Consider the following 20359-nt stretch of genomic DNA (forward strand, 5'->3'; position numbering starts at 1 on the left):
TACCTTTGAATTCTATTAGACTTATGATTTAGAAATGCCAAACAATTTTGAATTGGAATAGACTAATAATTTAGAATTGTCAATTAGAGTAATTCAAACCTGTTTAAATTGTCCTAGTCCAGCCAAGGAAGCAACCAAGCTGCCTACCTCACGAAGGCTGAGCTAAAATACTAGGGATGCTAAGGAGGAGTACGTAGAGGAGGAGGAGCATCCTATCAATCAAGCCCACCCTGTCCAATTTAAGTCTAAGCACCTCCCTACTGCTGGATGCTCAGAACAGCTTATTGGAGAATGAAGGTGTCACATGATGTTTCCAAAATATGATATACTGAATTCTTAATTGATTTGTTCACTGATACACTTATTTCTTTGATCCGTGGTGTTCTTAGAAGGCTTCTCCCAAACTAAAATGGAAAAGGATCAATACTCTATCCAGCTTCTTCAAGTGAAATTTTCACTTTTGATAATTTCACAGAAAAAATCACTGCCTGAATGATTTTCATTTTCTTAGATATAAACAGATCATGTCACTTGAATAATCTTTTCTAAGGCCTTAATTTCTGTCCAATCAAATGCTAGCTTGCTGCATATTTCTTGACTGTTGTTTCCTTTACTATTGATACTCAATTCTAAAAAGTAAACACTATTTACCACTTGACAATTTCATTGCCATTTCTAAAGCTGATTGCTCTACTTATTACTATTTGTTTGGTTTATATTTTATATTTAATCTTATCCCCATTTTGTATTCAGCTTTGTTCGGGTATTTTCCCACGTCATTATAGTTGTGCTTTTAAAGTTGTAGCAACATTTCATGTTTTAGCAGAATCTCATCTGCCATCATCAGGCTTCTGTATTGTGTTCCTCTGTGAGTCAGACTTTCACAGCCGTTTCAGTTTTAAATTTGGGGCTAGCCTACTGCTGTGCCAGAATGGTTTTTTCTTCATCCTGATTGGTTGGGAGTCTTGGTCTGTGTTTATTGGTCTTGGAATTGGCTGTGTTGTCATTTGATTGGTTGATGGAGTTGATGTTTGCAGATTGGCTGGCTTTTTTGTAAGAACATGTGTGGCTGAAGTATTGGCTGTGTGTCTATCAGCCTCTTGTGTTGAAATGACCTGGGTAATGGGCTGTGTGATGACCTTCTGAGTTCTATTGTTTTGACATCCTGGGTCTTGTGCTGTAATCTCCTGGGTCATAATGATCTGGGTCATGGGCTGTGTGATGACCTTCTGAGTTCTATTGTTGTGACATCCTGGGTCTTGTGCTGTAATCTCCTGGGTCGTTGGCTATGTTGCAACATCCTGAGGTTTTGTGGTGTAACCTCCTGAGTTCTGTGATGTGATATCCTGAGTGGGTAGCTATGATTCGACGTTCCGGGTTTTGGTTTGGCTCCGAGTTTGAGGCCTGGATATGTGTTCATGGCGTGTGTCCGTTTGCTTGGTATGGGGGTCGGGGTGTGATGCAGCCGTGGTTGTCTTTCATCTATGGGATGGGTTTGGGTTTGAGTCTGGTGAGGGAGAATGGTGGTGGTGTCATGTGTTATTTTGGGTCCGGTGTTGGTTTTCGTAAGCCAGTATTGCAACCAGGTATTTCATACTTACAATCAAGCTATTTTAATATCAATTTTTATCCTACTTGAGAAAACCTAGTCACTTAGTTACTATGGTCACTAAGAGTCAATAACAACTTGATGGCACATAATCAATCAACCAACTTATTCTGTTGAAAGGCAAGAGGAAGCAAATATTATTTAACTTGTTTCTGTTAAAAGATATACAATTTCCTCAGAAAATCATATTCCAAAATGGAAGTCAGAGATTTCCCTTTAAAAATTACAGCATATTCAGGAGGAGGAAAAAAGAAAGAAATATGAGTGACTTTTACTTCTTTTCTGCTTAAAATGACATTGGAAGTAATCAGCCAGCTTTAAATATAAATGGGTTAGTTTGAAAGCCAAATCAATGGTACTTTGCTTTCCTACTCATACAGACATTATATACTGAAAATAAAAATAATATCCCACATCACAGTAATTTTTCATTTGAAAATGGATATTTAAAGTGGGGCAAATATTTTATACTCCACCATGGCTTTTAAATGACTTACAATAACACCAACAAAAGCATTTCAATTAATGATTCAATCAGCTTACATTATAATGAACATAGGCCCCTTCTAAATGATACTTTTAACCACTTTAAAATTGACTTAAAATTAGTGGCATACATCTATGAAATATAGAAACTTGACTGAAAATTCAATGGCATGTATTCCTAATAGTACTTGCACAGATAAACACTGACTTTTAATACAAGGCTCTCCAGTACTCAAATCTTTTATACAAGTACAAGTAGTCCTTGACTTAAAACAGTTCACTTAGTGACTGTTCAAAGTTACAACATCACTGAAAAAAGTGACAGGATCATTTTTCACAAGTATGACCATGCAGCATCCCCCATGGTCACATGAACAGAATTAGGATTTTGGGCAACTGATTCATATTTATGCTAGTTGCAGTGTCCCTGGGCCATGTGATCGCCTTTTGTGGTATTTTGATAAGAAAAGTCAATTCACTTAAAATAGGGCAAAATTCACTTAACAACTGTCTCGCTTAGCAACAGAAATGTTGGGCTCAATTGTGGTCATAAGTTAAGGACTAGCAATAGCACCTAGACTTATGTACCACTTTATAGTGCTTTCCAGCCCTCTCTAAGTGTTACGGAGTCAGCATATTGCTTCCAACAATTTGGGTCCTCATTTTACCCACCTCAGAAGGATAGAAGGCTGAGCCAACTTTGAGCCGGTGGGATTTGAACTGCCAAATTGTAGGCAGCTGGCTGCAGAAGTAGCTTGTAGTACTGCACTCTAACCACTGTGCCACAGAGACTCCTTGACTACCTGTAGTTGTTATTAGTACTACTATAATGATATTAGTATTTTATTATTAGCATGCAGCTAATAGTAATAAACTTTTTCTCTCCCAAACCTTCTCATCTTCCATGCTCTGACCCAAGTAGTCTCCTGCCTTTTAGGGTAAAACCTTATAGGTCATTCAAGGAGATATAGAAATTCATCTCACTTATAACCTTCATCTAAGTTAACACTATGAAAAAGTATTCTCACATTCAATGCTTGGCTTTCTGGCAACTAAAAGAAAATAAGAAAATTTCTGTAATGCAATCAGCTCGCTTTGTTTCAAATGGCATGACTATAGGTTTTAGCACTTCTTCCCTTTTACAACACAGGTTCCAAAATACAGCTTCCCCCCAAAAAAATAAGCTGCTATTTTAAACAAAAACACAAATCCCTTAACAAAAATATTGAAGATTCTGTAGCAAAGATTCCAGCAACGTTAATGCTTTTATTCAGAAGTAAAGGACATGTCAAGAAAACATGTTTCAAAGGTCAGTTTGATTAGATTTGCCTTAGTCATGAACTCCCTTTTTGCAAAGAAAAGCACACCCAAGCAGAGATAATATATGCTATCAGTTTGATAAGCTTTTAGTCACTTACAGAACAATTTGAAATTTCTCAGGCCTCCCCCTTACCTCTTTTGAACGGGAAGTACATTCACATAATATATTAAATACATATAATCCCTTAAGATAATAACAATTTTAACTACACACCTAACTCTCCTCTAATGCAGATTATGAAAACAGTGTAAGTTTTATCTAACCCATGTCTGCTTCACTGAACATACCTACCCTGGCAGAAATGAAAATTTCTGAAGTTATAGTGTAATTCCAAAAATATAGAATCTGTATGGTACTAGAAGTTTCAATGCCATAACCTTTAACTGGGTGAAATGGAATGTGAAGCGACAAATTTTGAACCAAGGTACCTTAAATGAGCTAACTTATAGAATACATCCAAATCTGGGATCCCTGACTCCCAAAACTCAATGGGGAAGCCAGCAGGAAGTCAGAAGGTGCTCCTATCTACCGTCACTACTTTTTTTTTGGCCTTCCCTTGGTCTTTCTGTTTCTCTGCTTCATCGTCATCATCTTCATCATCATTTTAGCCAGTGTCTATCCACTGCAGGATGAAGGGCTCTTCCGCATGTTTCCAACCAATATAGTCCTGACCTTGCTTTTGCCAATTGGGCACAGAATACTTGATGTCGTTGATCCATCTTGTTTTAGTTCTCTTTCATGGACACTTTTTATCATGTAGTCATGTAGTCATTCTATGACTGCCTTGGTCCACCTGCCTTGCTATGTGACCAGCCTATTTCCATTTCAATTCTTTTACTCTCTTGATGGTATCGTATGCTTTTGTTTTTGTATCGATTGTGAGATTAGTGTCGATGTTTCACTGGTGTATGTTAGAGAAGGTAGAGCACACTTGTTAGTGTTTGGGGATAAACCCCCTAGCAGAGTGTGCAGCAGCAGTCAAGCCAGGCAGGCAAATGAGAGAGAGAGTGGGCCCAAGAGTATACACACACTGGAGACAAAAACACTGTTTGTAGTTATAAAATAGTTATTTATTGCACACAGAGATTAAGAAGTGTCATTCAGTCCATATATCATTATCCAGTATATCCATCCAGTTATCAAGTCCATTAACAGTAAATACAATGTCCTTATCTGCTTGTAAATCTTTTCCTCCCGATACCTTTATCTCAAAGACAACGCTGAATCCTCAGCTCACTAGGCAAACAGTCCTTGAGTTCAGTTGAAATGGTATCTGGCACTGTAGCCACCCAGAAGCAAGCAGACAGACGTTCCAGCAGGCAGCAGACCAGGAACAGAACCAGGTGCATCCAGAAGCCGGGGTCTATTACGTTTGCCTTCCTACCTATATAGCTGCCTGCAACCGCACCCACAATGACATTGCAGTTTGTTGTGCTTAAAGCTACATAGACACTTAATCCTAGGTTTACATATTTATTCAACCCAAACCTGGTTGGTGTATCCATATACCCAACATTCTCCCCTTTTGGGTGATATAAATATATAACCTTTACATTCTAAACCCATATTTATCACAACTCTCTAGATGCTTAATAGCACCTTGGGCTTTAGTAAAATGATCAGCTACATTGTCCTCCGACATGCAGTACTCCAGCTGTATCAATTTACTCTGTACAGACTGTCTTACATTAAGATACCTCAAATCTGTATGTTTACTTCTCGTTTTAACTGCAATATTAGTGGCCATTTGAATTGCTGCCTGATTATCTTCATGTACAACTATAGGGTAATTTACAGTTATACCCATATCCTTCAACATTTGTTTGTACATAATCAACTCAGTACACAATAAAGATAAACAGGAGAATTCTGCCTCCATAGTAGACAAACTTATATGCTGTTGCCTTATTGACTTCCAGCCTATTAACATCTTACCCAGCATTATGGCTGTTCCTGAAGTCGACTTTCTTGTGTCTCTTTCTGATGCAAAACTAGCATCTGCATAAGCACTCAATATGAGATCACCTTCTGGTTCTAAATACAGTGCATGGTGTAATGTTCCTTTAAGATATCTTAGGATTCTTTTCAATGCTATCCAGTGACATTGAAGTGGATCATTATTGTGTCGAGCCAGCTGATTAATACTAAAAGCAATATCTGGCCTTGACCAATTGCTAATATATGATAAGCTACCAATCAAAGATTGATATAATGCTTTATCACATTTGGGACTTTGAGTATCCATTTTGCAAATATCCTGACTCATTGGAGTCTTTGCAGGCTTACAAAGTTCCATTTTATAATCTATTAGCAATTTCGATATCTTATCTTCCTGAGATATCTTAAACCCTTTCTGTGTTCTCAGTATATTCAAACCTAGATATCTCTTTATCTCACCTAATTGCTTGATTTTGATTTTCTTGGCTAATGATGATATTATTTCATTTGCTTCATCATTAGTCTTAGTTATCAGAGCAATATCATCAGTAAACAACAACAATAATGATATTTTCCCATTCTTTTCTCTCTTAAATAGACATGGGTCGGCTAAACCAGCTTTAAACCCTATATTGGTCAGTTCCTTCACAATATACTGGTTCCATTCATAGCCCGATTGTTTAAGACCATAAAGGCTCTTCTTTAATAACCAACAATCATTATTATTGTCTCCTTTAAATCCATTAGGCCTTTTCATATACACAGTATGTCTTAGTGGAGCATGCAAGTAAGCAGTTTCCACATCTAAATGGTTAACTATATATTGCTTGCTTGCTGCCCACACTAATGCTGCCCTTAAAGTTGCTGCTTTCAGACTAGGTGCAAATACTTCATCATAGTCTTTTGCACTTTGTCTAAAGCCTTGGGCTACTAACCTTGCCTTATGGATTGTGTTTCCATCCTTATCTGTTTTTATTTTAAAAATCCATCTGCAGCCAATGGGTTTTTCATTACTAGGTAATCTCACGTTTTCATACACTTGCATATCCTTCAAAGACTTCAATTCCTTATTGATTGCTGCATACCAATTTTCTTTCTCTTTAGAAGGATATCTTCTTATCTCATCCACAGTACTTGGGATTCTATTTTCCTGGCACACTGTGTTAGCCTGGTATCTATCAGGCGGTCTAGAAATACGTGTAGTCCTTCTGGGAATTACAGGGCTTGGTTGAGTTACTACCTGTTCCTCATCTTCAGCTATTTCTTCCTCTAGGGGCTCTATTTCTTCCTGTACTTCTTGCTTTACTTCTTTCTTAAAGTTACAGGGATACTTAATGGGTTTTCTATGTGATTCAATAACCACCTCGTTATTGGTATCCTGCTCTAACTTATCCCATCCTACGTGCTCTAGAAATTGGGCATTGGCACTACATAACACCTTAGATGTGCCTTTCTCCCAAAATCTATATGCCCTATGGTTAGCTTGGTAACCAACGAATAATAATTGTTTAGCTCTATGTTGCCCTTTACGCCTGAGTTGTGTAGGGATATGCACCCATGCTGGTGCACCAAATGTGTGCAGGTAACTCAAATCAGGCTTCCTGCCATGCCACATGGTGAATGGTATTTCACCAGTGGTTGAGTTAACCACGTTGTTCAATAATTGATTAGCACACATTGCAGCCTCCCCCCACAAAGAATCAGGTAATCCAGAATCAGTTAACATTGTTCTGACCATTGCCTGTAGTGTTTGGCCTCTTCTTTCAACAAATGCATTGTGCTGTGGTCTGTATGGTGCAGATGTCTTATGAGCTATTCCAGCTGCCTTTAACCTATTCTGGAATTTGCTATTAACAAATTCCGTGCCATTATCTGTCACCAGGGTTATAATTTGCCGTTTGGTTTTTCTTTCAGCAAACTTTAACCAGTTGAAGAAATGTTGATATGTTTCAGTTTTGCTTTTCATTAGGTAGCAAAACCCATATCTAGAGTAATGGTCCATAATGCTCAGTATATATCGAGCACCCCCCATACTGGGTTTCTTTGGACCTATAATGTCTGCAAATACTACTTCTAAAGGTTCTTTAGTTTTGAAACCATTTAGCCTATTTGCAGGCATTATTTTACTCTTATCTTCACAACAGACATTACAACGCAAATACTTATCACAGGGTTTTAACCTTATTCCTTCAGATAACTCCACTGTACGTTTTAGCATTTTAAAATTCACATGCCCCAAACGTCTATGCAATAAATGGATACATTCATCATGAGGCTTGATATTATTAAATACAGTCTGTGCCTCCCCTTTCTTACTGTCATGCAAGACATATAATGCTCCATTTAAAGCTGCAGTTACCTTTTTGTTATCTCTTTCCAGTATGCACTTATTATTCTTCATATCACAATTGCTAAACATGGCCAGTTCAAAGGATTTCTTTGGCTTCTTTACATTCTGGCTTTTTCCTTTTCTGCAGAATCTTGCCAAATGTCCTCTGCCTCCACAATTAAAACACTTTTTAATTGTGTATGCCGTTGAAGATAACTTCTCTTCTTCCGGGTGCTTTACTTTACACAGCTGGTTTCTCTCAAGCTTTGAAGATAATTTCTCTTCCTTATTCTTATCTTCCCTCAGCTGGTCACGTTCAAACCTTCTCCTGGCTTCCTCTAATAGCCTGCCGGTTATCTCAGTTACTGATAAACTGTCTTTTGGCAATACCTCTAAGGCAGTCACAAAATCATCATAGCTTCGATCCAGAGAAGACAGTATAATGTATACTTGTTGCAACTCATTAAATATAAGCTCTTTTTCTTGCAATTCTTGAAAAATGCTTTTCATACAGTTTAAATGAGTTAACATGTCTCCATTTATCTCAAGATGTGTTCTAAACAGCTTCCGTGTAAGATTGATATGAGCTCCTACAATGTCTCGAACATAAATCCTTTTGAGATTATCCCAGCAATCTGCAGCATTCTCCTCTCCACGAATATGAATCAGTTGCTGGTCAGACAGGGTGAGACCTATGATGCACAAAGCCTGCTCATTCTTTCGTTCATAGTCCTGTATCAGTTTATAATCCTCTTCATCATTGGGATTTAAGTTGGATACATCTGGTGGGTTTGTTATTATGTCCCACAAACCTTCTCTTCGTAGCAGTAAACTACATTTCATAGACCATGAAACATAGTTTGTTCCATCTAGTCTGGATATCATGGACAGATGTGGCAAATTTACTTGTGCCATTACTCTTGTGATAAACAACTATTTAACAAACAGTTTGTATTTACAGTAATGTGCAACTCACACCAGCTCTCACTGCTATATCCTGGTTAGTTAGACTGTGCACACTGCTGGGCCCATAACCAATGTTAGTGTTTGGGGATAAACCCCCTAGCAGAGTGTGCAGCAGCAGTCAAGCCAGGCAGGCAAATGAGAGAGAGAGTGGGCCCAAGAGTATACACACACTGGAGACAAAAACACTGTTTGTAGTTATAAAATAGTTATTTATTGCACACAGAGATTAAGAAGTGTCATTCAGTCCATATATCATTATCCAGTATATCCATCCAGTTATCAAGTCCATTAACAGTAAATACAATGTCCTTATCTGCTTGTAAATCTTTTCCTCCCGATACCTTTATCTCAAAGACAACGCTGAATCCTCAGCTCACTAGGCAAACAGTCCTTGAGTTCAGTTGAAATGGTATCTGGCACTGTAGCCACCCAGAAGCAAGCAGACAGACGTTCCAGCAGGCAGCAGACCAGGAACAGAACCAGGTGCATCCAGAAGCCGGGGTCTATTACATTTGCCTTCCTACCTATATAGCTGCCTGCAACCGCACCCACAATGACATTGCAGTTTGTTGTGCTTAAAGCTACATAGACACTTAATCCTAGGTTTACATATTTATTCAACCCAAACCTGGTTGGTGTATCCATATACCCAACAACACTGATCAAAAATTTTTCTCATCAGGCACAGGGGGAGGAAAGTTCTTGAAAATTGTGCTTAGCTTGATGAATGCCTGCCAACCATATTTAACATGCCATTCAATTTCTTTTATTGTATCACCATCCACTGAGATCCATTGCCCAAGGTATATGTAATGGTCTACCAAGTGTAGTTCCTCTCCAGATATATATTTTTTTCTTTCTTTGGTGAATTTATTAAACATAATAGGTTGTCCAGTTCAACCATTTCAAACGATATACATTTCCAGAAACACCTTAAGGCCTAAAACTGGTGGAGGCTTTATTGTGCATAACAATAAACATTAAAGAGATACTAGAGAGAGGATCACTTAGCTCAATAATTTTATCAGGGAAAGTCAATCCAGCCAATAATGTTCCACAGATCAACATGAACAATCAAAACTATAAGGTACAACAGATCAATAAATGCTGGTTGCTGGGATTATTAAATACGTTCCAACTCCAATTTAGTAATATATCTGGCAAAATCTAACTAGCGCATTGATTCTGTACATTTTGGCAAAAAATCCATTTATCTATTGTTTTTCAAAAGGAAGTAACTTTTTGTAACTTTGTAGCCATTATTATTAAATACTTAAAATTCACTTACATAATCTTAAAATGAAAATATGTATCATATAATGCAGGGGTTGTGAAACTGGTGGCCCACTGGCCGGATGCATCGCGCACAGGCTATCCCCACCCCAGTTCTGCGAAGGGAGAAAACGTCATAAAACATCATTTGATGGCAATGTGATGTGGCGAGTTTGACACCTGTGATATAAAGAATGATAAGTAATCAGGTGCTGGTTGATTGTTTTGTTTTAGATCAAGTACTATCTACTTCAGCTTACATGGAAAGGGACTGAATGAATTGAGCAAAAATCTGGAAAGCATCAGTGTACATACCACTGCACTATATCAATGGGGTGAGTTGGAAAAATATTTCACATTAATCATTTCCCATGCTAACTCACTTAAACAAAGAAAAATATATTGTATTAAATGGAGCATGACACAAAATTTCTAAATAATTCCTACGTCATTATTGGATTTAGTGGCAATCCTACATATGTCCAATCTTATCTTGTGCTATCTTTCCAATGTTGAAGAATCCTTTGCTAACTATCATGCTAAAAACCAGGTTAGATAAACCGAGTTAGATAATAAACCAGGTTAAATAGAGAAGGTCTAGAAAGTTGCTTTTTCCATACAAAATATTATCTGTTGAAAACAATTCAAATATATTAGCATGAAAAATATATATATAATATTTAGGCATTTGTTTAGCCTATAAATTGTTTGCCTTTAAGCAACACTTACATCAATTTTATATGAGTTTTTTTTTTAAAAATGATATAGTTACATCTTCAAATTTAAAAACTTTAACTGAAAGAAGAAATAGGGTCAAGAATGAATGTGGATTGGGTACTTTTGTTTATATAAAGAGAATTATATAAGACTAAATCAGAAAACAAATAAACAAAGGAAGACTGAATGAGTCAAGGATAACTGAGACAATTATTGGTTGGATGAAGTTCATGAAAAACAGAGACGAGAAGCTTAAAGAACAAAATGTATTAAGTAGTATATGGTTCTGGAGGCAGCAAGGATACTTTGCAAAACCAAATGATATGGAATGGTATCATGGTTAAGTAAATTAAAATTGACTAGGTTTCCTTTTTTCCTCCCATTCATGATTCTTTAATATGCTGGCTAACTATTTCTTACTCCTTTCCTACCCTTTCCATAGCATTGTTTGTTCCAAAAAAGAATATGATGGTTATGGATAAGCAGATATATGTAACTATTCTGTTTTTATGGCAACTATGTTTATTTTTCAAACATATTTTTTTAAAAAAAGAATTGTCATTTTTAATAATTGTGGCCTATCTTCAAAATTTGTTAGCCTTGTAAGCAAGAGGCAGAATTTTAGACAACTCCTTAAAAATGCTTATTACCTTTTCCACATTAAAGATATGAGGGGTTTGAGGGATGTAAAAGAATTTAACATGTGATTTGCAAAAGAACACCTTTTCCAAACAAAGAAACAATCTTGATCATCATTAAAACAAATACAAGTACATCATGATAATCAGCAGCAATTTTGTACTCACTTTTCAATTATGTATAGCGTTTTCAAGTATGTATACAGCAACTAATTGGAGACAATCTGGTTCTGATATTGTTTGACAAGTAAGGTGTAAATTATACAGTTCACAGAAAGTAGCAGATTACTATGCAAAGCAAACAATAATTTCCCAAGAATCGTAACAATTTTTAAATTGAAAATAGTATTTATTGACTATTTTGTATCTTTTATCATTAAAAACATTTAGTAATTGGTCAGGTTACAATAATAAACATTTATTTGACTTGTAGCAGGATAAAATTCTTGTAACACGCAACAAGAGCAAATAGCTCCATCTGGTTATACACAAGACATTGTATAGTATTTGCCTTCAACCTGTCAAATACTCTCAGAACAGCCATATTTCCTAACAAATTCCTAAAGAACTTTCTATTCTGGGTAAGTATGATGACAGCATTCAGTAAGAGCTACAGCCTTTTTTTGACTGCTGATAGCTAGCCAAATTCAGAAGCGGAGGATAGTGCCAAAAATTAGGTGAATCCCTTTTCATTACTTATCATTATTCTAAGTGACAGTAATGTTTTCTTTAAAGCCATAAATCTTCCCTTTGCAAGCCTATACAATCTTTCAGCTGAAGTGAAGAGAAAGCAAACTGCCACCTGCCAATTCTCTAGACCATCTGCCCTGTGCATCTGAATCCTGCATGTTTTCCACCAGAGATGTTGAGCCTTAACTACCTGAGTAAAGGTAAAAGCCTTTAAATTGCATTCTACACCTAACTACATCCAGGGACAGTACATTTTTGGCAACAAAAATGCAATTTGCTGTGCTTCCTCCCATGGTTGTTTTTAATTTTTTTTCCAGTATAGAATCCAGGAATTGCCTAGTGGATTCTCATTCAAAGCATAAGTAGATTCAACCCTGCTTATCTTCTAAGCTTTTCCAAGGTCAACCAGGTGCTGCCACCTGCCGAGAACCTTAGCTAACAGGGGTTCCCCTGTTGTCCTATCAATCCAGTATCAGACTGCTCCACCCAGGAGCCGCTTTTGTGCATTTTTCTCTTTCCTGTTCTCCACCGCTCCCGCTTGCCTTCTCACAGGAGCTGTTCAAGTTGAAATATCATCTCTGCCAAGCTTTACCCTGGTGGCTGGAGGAGGAGGAGGAGGAGGAGGAAATGTTTCTGCACAAAGTTTACAACTCCTGACCTTTGACCCAGCCACACTCCAACCTGTTAATGGCAACTATCTGAACCAGAGAGAAAAACCTAAAGGGGGGGTTTGGTCCTCTCTGCTTCTAATTTCATCGAGGCTTTTATTTTTTCACTGCTCAGTCCTGTACAATCTTTCTCCTGAAACCCCAGTTATCTTCTGGGGTGATTTATTCCCTGATCAAAATCGTTTAGGATTTCAGCCTTTTAAAAAGGGTGTCTTTTTTTTTTTTCAGAGAGAAAGAGAGAGAAAGAGAGAGTAAGTTTAAATACGTGGCCGATCCCACTCAAGCGAGAGAGAAAAAAAAAACGTGTACCTGCCCCCCTCTCCAAAAAAACCCCAGGTTGAGAGAAAAGGACAATCCTCCCGGATGAATTTAGTCAGATTTCTAGGCAAAACACAGCCCAGCGGCGTCTCATGCCCGCCGCGGCAACTGAGCCGCAGTCCTAGCCACACTTTGAGCTCAATTCCGACTGACATCCGCGGCGCTTCCTCCCCGAGCAAACCCCGATGCCTGCCCGCACGCGAGATGGCCAACACCGCGCGCTGCCTTACTCGCAGGAAGCGGGCAAGGCAGGCGCGCAAGGGACGAGGTGGCGGAGGGGGGGCGAGAGAGAGAGAAACCAGGCACGCCGAAGTCAAGAGCGAGCAGCTCCGAGGCGAGCGATCCGGGGAACCTGAGGCAAGCGCGAGCCTCGGCTCCCGCACCAGACCAGCCTGACAAGCCCCCCCGCTCCACGCCCCGCCAAGTCAGACCCAACGTCTCCTAGTCCCGAAGATTGCCCGCTTTTCCACCGCCGCCACCCAGCCCGGGAGATGACGTGGGGGGGGGGAGAGGAGAAACAAAGCGCTCGGCTCCCTCTTCTCACTCACCCCGAGCTTCCTGCTGCGGATTTTCACGTAGCCTTGCTTGACTATGTCGTTAAAGTTGGAGGCCATGGCCAGGACCAGCTTGCCCCGGAAAGGCCCCCCGCTCCGCGCCCGGGATCTTCTTCTTCTTCCTCCTCCTCCTCCTCCTCTTCGTCTTCTTCCTCCTCCAGCTGCCGCTGAGTGGCCTTGGCCGCCGGCTCCCGGGGAGCCTCTGGCATCCAGGCGGCAGCGGCGGCTGTGCGGGACCTCAGGCGCGCGCCGGGCACACACCGGCCCAGCGCAGCCCGCCCACTCCGCTTGCGGGGCGTCGCGCTCAGCGCTCAAGGAACCTTCCCGGACGCCCTAAACGAAACGAGCGGCTGCTTGGACCTCAGCGGCTCCAAACGTTACCAAGAGGGAGGAGGCACTCGCCGCGCCACCATTGCCTGAAGCGCAGAAGAAGAAGCTGTTTCCCCGGCTCTTCCCGCAGCTTCCCTCCTCCCCTCCGCAGCCAGCGTCGCTCCTCCGGCACCCAGAGGCTCTGGAGCTGCCCTCGCCGCAGCAGCTTCCTTCCAGCGCGAAGGAGAAAAAGGGAGGAGGGAGGAGGGCTTCCCGCACGTTTCCACCTTGTTTCGCCGTCTTCCCCATCAAGGCGCATCTCGCCCCGCGAGAAGGGTGGCTGGGAAAATGTCAGCCTTGCTCTTCATGCCCGAGCGCACCTTTCCCTTTTATTTATTCTTTCTCTCTCTCTCTCACACTCACTCCCTCTGTTACTCTCACCCACCACTCTCTCTCCCTCGCTTGCTCTCTCCCCCACTAGCTGACCAAGCTCGTGGGGCTAGCAAGTCATTTCTTCCCATCTCAAGTCTGGACTATGGCTCTGGGAACTGTCTTTTGGCCAGTTGACCAGACTTGGAAAACTGGGATGGTTTTACACATCAGTAGAAATGCAAACAGATAACAGAAAGGGTGGTCGTTATTTTCTTCTTCTTACAATGGTGTAAGAAGATGTCTGTATAAAACAGAAATCATTAAAAAAAGATGAAATGCCCTAGGAAGCAATGCCATCCTTTTTCAGGATGGTGTCCTTCAGAGAAGTTGAAGATCAGCACAGTTATGGGAGCAGAATTCCAACATACCTATATGGCCTCAAGCCACTACTTTACATTCAGAAGTTTTAGGTTTAGAATAGTTTATTTAAAGAAATTATTGTCAGAATTTTACCTTTAGACTCTTAGAGTTTACCGTGTAATATTGAGGAGTTTTACCTCTACAGTTATGCTAATAATAACTGTCGTACCCAATAAAATTCATGTGGTGTTTATTCAAAAGTAAATCCCATTCATTCAGTGGACTTAATTACATCCAAATAAGTATGCATAGATTGCATGCTTCGTTCTCGAAACTATAGGGAAGAAAGCCTGGGTCATTCTGCTATCAGGAAAATAGCTTTTATATAAGAATGTACAAAATAATAGCAACCTCTCTCCTAATTAAAAGATGAATGTTTGAGGAATCCTTTCTGCATAATTTTATATTCCATGGAAGAAACCCTGAATCTGGCTGAAAAAACCATATCTTTGATCACTAACTCACGAAGCAGTTATACAAAACAAGAATATAAAAACAGAATATATACAGAATATATTAAAAAAAGCAAATCAAAGTGCAGGTCACAAATTAAAATTAAGCCTACATTAGGTTCTGACAGGTTTTATTTACTTATTTCCAGAATGTATACAAAGCTCATAGCAAGTTCTTAGGGTGATTGAAAATTACCAAATAATTAGTAGGCAATCCTGAATGATGCTGGTTTTATATATTGGGGGGCAGCTCTTCTTTTTGTGCACTAGTATTAAAGAGAGATCTTGAAATTTAGATTAAATCCAAGAATCTTTCATCCAAATTATCAAAGCCTTCTCCATATGAATGTCAGGGGATGAGAATTCTGTCAAGGTCAGGAAAACTTTGCACTTTGAAAAAATGTACAATTAAGTAAAAAGTTCTCCAAGGACAAGAGATTGTCTTCTATCACAAAGCATTGATTAATAACATTGTGGGCTATCAGAAATAAGCTCTTACTAGCTTTTACTTATCTTGTCTCTTCCAGATGCACTGAACTACATCAAGTCTATGCAATACAATATAGTTTTTCTATATAAATACCACACACTGGTTATTAAAGGGGAGTCCAATGGAACATATAATGTTGAGGAGCAAGGAAATAAGTATATGTCTGCTGCCCTTGTGCCTCTACACGTATATGAAGATGAATACCCCTAATGGAAAAGATGATGATTCGATAGCATAATCTAAAGCATATGACTGATCAAAATCCAATGAATCAGTTATCTTAGAAGCCCAACATTATATTCATTGAATTGATCCATATCTCAATGAATTTGAGCTTCATTGAATTGAGTAGGTTTGCTCAGCAAGACTATCGGCACTGTTCACTATGGTAACAAAATGAAATTAAAGCCGTATTGGAAGCTTCATCAAAAATTCATACAGAATCTACAGATGTAGAAAAGCTGAGATGTTTCTTCCTTTGACAATTAAGTCCTAATTTTATTGTTTTGATTTGATGCATGCATGAGTGCATAATAGTTCCCTTCATGAAACATCTCCAAGCTCTCCATCAGTTAAACAAAACTGTCTTTAATTGCATTGCAACTTAAGGCAGCTTTAGAGATAATTATTTTTCCAACAATCCTAAGATAAAATATTTTGAAAAGGCTAAGAAAAATGTATAGAAGAAATAAGATGTTCCTTCTGCATTATCCATTTATTGGGCTTTAAAAAAACAGGTACAATCTATCTCAATATTTCATTCTGGGAATCTGCAGTGCTGCAATGTGACTTAGTCCCCAAAGAAAACCATCAAATGCATGGCACTCCGTCTTAAGCATTCTGGTGGAACCAATTTGCTTTGATGAGCTGCTTTGCTTTGGCTTTTGTGGGTGCATTGCCATTGTACAAAAGAACACTGAGGGGCCAAAGAAGCAAACAACTTGAAGTAGCATGTCTGTTCCAATCGCCCCCCCCCCAAAAAAAAATGCTGTGTCACTTCATTTTGCATTTGCATTCTGATAGGATCATTCAGAACAAGTACACACTTCAACAGGTAGTTAGGGCTGCAGAAAAAGCAATTGCAACCTGCCTGTCTTCTATGAGGACCTGTATGTTGCCTGAACCAGAAAGAGGGTTGAGAAAGTACTTACATACCCCTCATATCATGAATATGGTGTGTTGTGCAACAAGGTCACATAGATTAATAAGATTGGGACTGGGTTAGGGACTTCTGTCCTCACTGTGACTCGCATGGGAGGGGGTGGTGCACGAAGGGAGTCTCAGCCAATCTCATTGTACACATGTTTTACTCTGACAATAAAGGTAATAATAAACTTTTTCGACTTCTCTCCTCAAGACACCACTATAGAGCTTTGCATGCCAAAACAACTAGACCTAAATATAGTTTCTTCCCCCATGCCACCACTCTGCTAAATACCTAACTCCCACAGCACTGTCTTATGCCTAAAGATATTTACCCATGTATAGACTTTATTGCTATTGTCCTTGTCATCTTATCATCTTTCCCATCTTCTCACCTCCTCATCTTTTTTGTTACCTTTTACGAATTGGTATGTTTTGGTATATTGTGAGTTATCAATTGTTGTTTGTATCTTATGACTTATGATTGTACCTTATGATTTATGATCTGTAACTTATCACTTAGTTGTTGTTTGTATGTACACTGAGAGCTTATGCACTGGTGACAAATTCCTTTGTGTCCAATCACATTTGGCCAATAAAGAATTTTATTCTATTCTAAATTACCTTTGCTTTGGATCTCCTCCTTGTCAAAGCTTTGTCCTTGCTTACAGTGTATGTCTGTTTTAGCTATTTTGTTTTACTTAAAATATATAAAATTTTTCATCTTTTCCCTACAGATAAGCTTCAAGGTGGCCAACCATGATAATATGTACAATTACAGTTGAAACAATAAAGCAAATGGGTTAGAACATAGCCATAGAAAAATAGAACTCATCCACTGCATTAAAATATCATTTTTCCCTTTTTATTTAGGTCAAAATCAGTAAATAAACAGTGTTAGGGGCTTCAGCAGAAAGTCAGTGTAGATGCTACAAATCTGTTATTACTTAGGGAACACAGAGCTACCATGTCTTCTTTAGGTGCCAAGTTTTAGATCCATGTAGAATGCTTTTACTTATATGTTGCCACCAAATGTAATGAGCAGCAAGAAGATTTGTTCAGGAAGTAAGAAGATTTGTTCAGGAAGCTTTAAAATGGATCTAACTGATCTAGCTGGAGAAATCCAAATGATCATAGGATATAAAAGTGTCTTCTGCATCCCATTGCTGCTGTACACTAGCTATCTGGATTTTTGAAACCCAGACCTAGTAAAAACCAGGGAGAATGCAATCATTTAAGCAAATTAGTTCTACATATGAAATATTTTCTCCGGTACATTTATATGTTTATGAAAAATGAGGTGATATTAAAGATATTTTTAACTGGTAGGACTTCTGAAAACCCCAATTTGTTCTATTTAAAGGAAAGGAAAACATCTGGCATGCTCAGTTCCTTGTACCACAACCTTTCCAGAATCTCTAAAATCAAATTTCTGAAATTCAGTAGCAAAATGCTGGGGTGTGTGTCCCCATCTCTATTTCATGGGTACATTTTTGAAATCATAAAGAAGGTTTCTAGGTATCCCTACTTTAAATATTTTCTATACCAAGTTGATATGTTTCAAAGTTCGTGAGTGAAATTTCTTTTAGTGATTGTTTATATATTTATTTTTATTTCAGTCATTACTTTCTAATGCTTAAAGCAGATGATAGCTAATAAATGCAAAGTACAATTTAAAAAAAAATCAAAGATGCAAATGTAAATAAATGCAAACATTAAGTAACAAAAGGCTGGTGAAAGAGATGTGTTTTAATTGCATTTCTGAAATCAGAAAGAATAAAGGCCAAACACCACTTTTAAGGGAAAGCATTTCCTAATCTAAGAATTATTCAGAAAAAAAATCCCCCACCCCATTTTGGACAAACAAGTGCCCAAAAGCAGGAATATCTTCAGAAGGGCGTCTATTGTGGACCTTAAAAACTGGACAAGTTCATAACAAAAAAGTGGAATTATTCTCAATTCCTTTATGGTAACATTTCTATACCTACATCAGATTTGCTTGCAAGTATTTTTGTTCTAAGAAAATATTGTTATCTGGATTGTGGGATCTGGTGAAAATTGAAAAGATTATGTAATACAATGTTTCCTTGCAAGAAGACAGCAAAGAACTATATTAGGTCAACAGGCTGATTGCTATGAGAGAGAAGTTTTTGGTGGGGTTGTCCACATGCTTATAGAAGTTACTCCTTAAAGAAAGGAATGTATAGTCCTATCAGTATTCATCTTTAAATGAGCTATGACGACTATCACACTGAGTTAACAATCCTTTAATACATTTTTAATGAAAAGGGATATCTGTGGCATTCTCTATGATCATATAAAAATTGAATTGTCCCTCATTTGTTCCTCAGATGAGAAAACGTATGAGCCTTGAATACTGTGCAATGTTTAAAAGCAAGATTTGAAGGAGTATGAAAATCAGTTGGTCAACTGGTCAATCAGTCATTTTATTTTGAACACTGACCAGAAAAGAAAAACAAAAGAGTCCCAGTTGATTGGAGTAAAACAAGCTATGAAATTATATAAGATTTAAGTAAATAAAATTGTAAATTAAAATTTAAGAGTTTGGGACATTAAAATGTATATAGTAAAGTATGATACAATTTATATAGGGCAGCCAAATAATTGTTTTGAATAACAAAATAGTAATATATATATATATAGAACTATTATTATATTAAAAGATGGAAATGTTAATTGTTATTAAATCTAGAAAAATACAGTGATATAATATATAAAGAAAGGTAATGCATAGGGAATGATTATGGTTTCAAAACTAAAAGTTAGAATCTCATTATAGTGATTATTTTCTATATTGGCAGCTAGTGAAATTAAAACTGAAGTAATATTGAGCTAATAGTGGAGATTAAAAAACATTAGAAAAAGTAGAAACTAAAGCTTAATTATTTCACAACAGAAAATATCTAATATTTGAAGAGAAATTACTGTATATTTAACAAACTATGGAACAGTATTTGGCTGTAATCATTGAAGTACTAGCGGATTGATCTGATAGTAGCAACCTGAGATAAAAAGAACCAGAGCAACCAGAATGTTTGGTGATGGGTGGAAATAATAATGATATATCTGTAATGCCAGATGCAGTTCCTTTAAATAGTGAGTTCCTAAACTTAAAGATTAATAGTAATGTTGGAATAAAGATCCCGTCCAGTTCCAAGCCGGGAGAAAGATGCTGGAAATAAAATGGAGGCTGCCTGCAAGGAATGCCAGAAACTTCAGTGACAGCAGCATGTTTCTGGGGTGGCTGAGATAAGTCAGCTTTTATACATTCCTTAGGACCTCATGTTTGAGATGCCTGATCCTGTGTAAGAACATGTCCTTTAATATTCTAATGGCTGTTGCCAGATTCCTATGCAGTCATGTAGGAGTCATGCCTGGTTGTACAGGTAAAAGGATCTTAGGTGTTTGAGCTAATCTTGTAAATCTTGTCATCTTTGGCTCTGTGCTTATGAATAGAGTGACCCAATCTTTCTGAATGGATACAGAATCTAAAGACTGGCCATTTCATGCTTCTGCTTGAGGCTGTTTTCCTATAGCAGGAAGTCAGGGGTTGCTTTCTCCCTTTAAGATTATTCTCCATTTCTCCTTTAGAGGAATATTCTATCCTTCCTCTTTTTAATATTAAGAATAAAGAATATTTTAATCT

At 38.2% G+C, this 20359-nt stretch overlaps 1 protein-coding gene across 3 annotated transcripts in view; it reads right to left on the minus strand.

Moving 5' to 3' along the window:
- DOK6 (docking protein 6) overlaps positions 1–20359 on the minus strand; it is a 229426-nt gene that overhangs the window by 189607 nt on the left and 19460 nt on the right. The window contains exon 1 of one of the 3 annotated variants that reach the window (XM_087931024.1): positions 13501–14000. The exons of 1 other annotated variant lie outside the window; for it this stretch is intronic. In XM_087931024.1, coding sequence (XP_087787150.1) covers positions 13501–13566 — 66 coding nt within the window. In that variant the 5' untranslated portion in view covers positions 13567–14000. Of the gene's footprint in view, positions 1–13500; positions 14001–20359 lie in introns of those variants that run through there. One more of the 3 variants, XM_026699162.2, reaches the window with a different exon arrangement.

This window comes from Pseudonaja textilis, chromosome 3, assembly GCF_049901715.1.
Source record: "Pseudonaja textilis isolate UNSWEBS1 chromosome 3, rPseTex1.2, whole genome shotgun sequence".
In the NCBI taxonomy this organism is placed as follows: domain Eukaryota; kingdom Metazoa; phylum Chordata; class Lepidosauria; order Squamata; family Elapidae; genus Pseudonaja; species Pseudonaja textilis.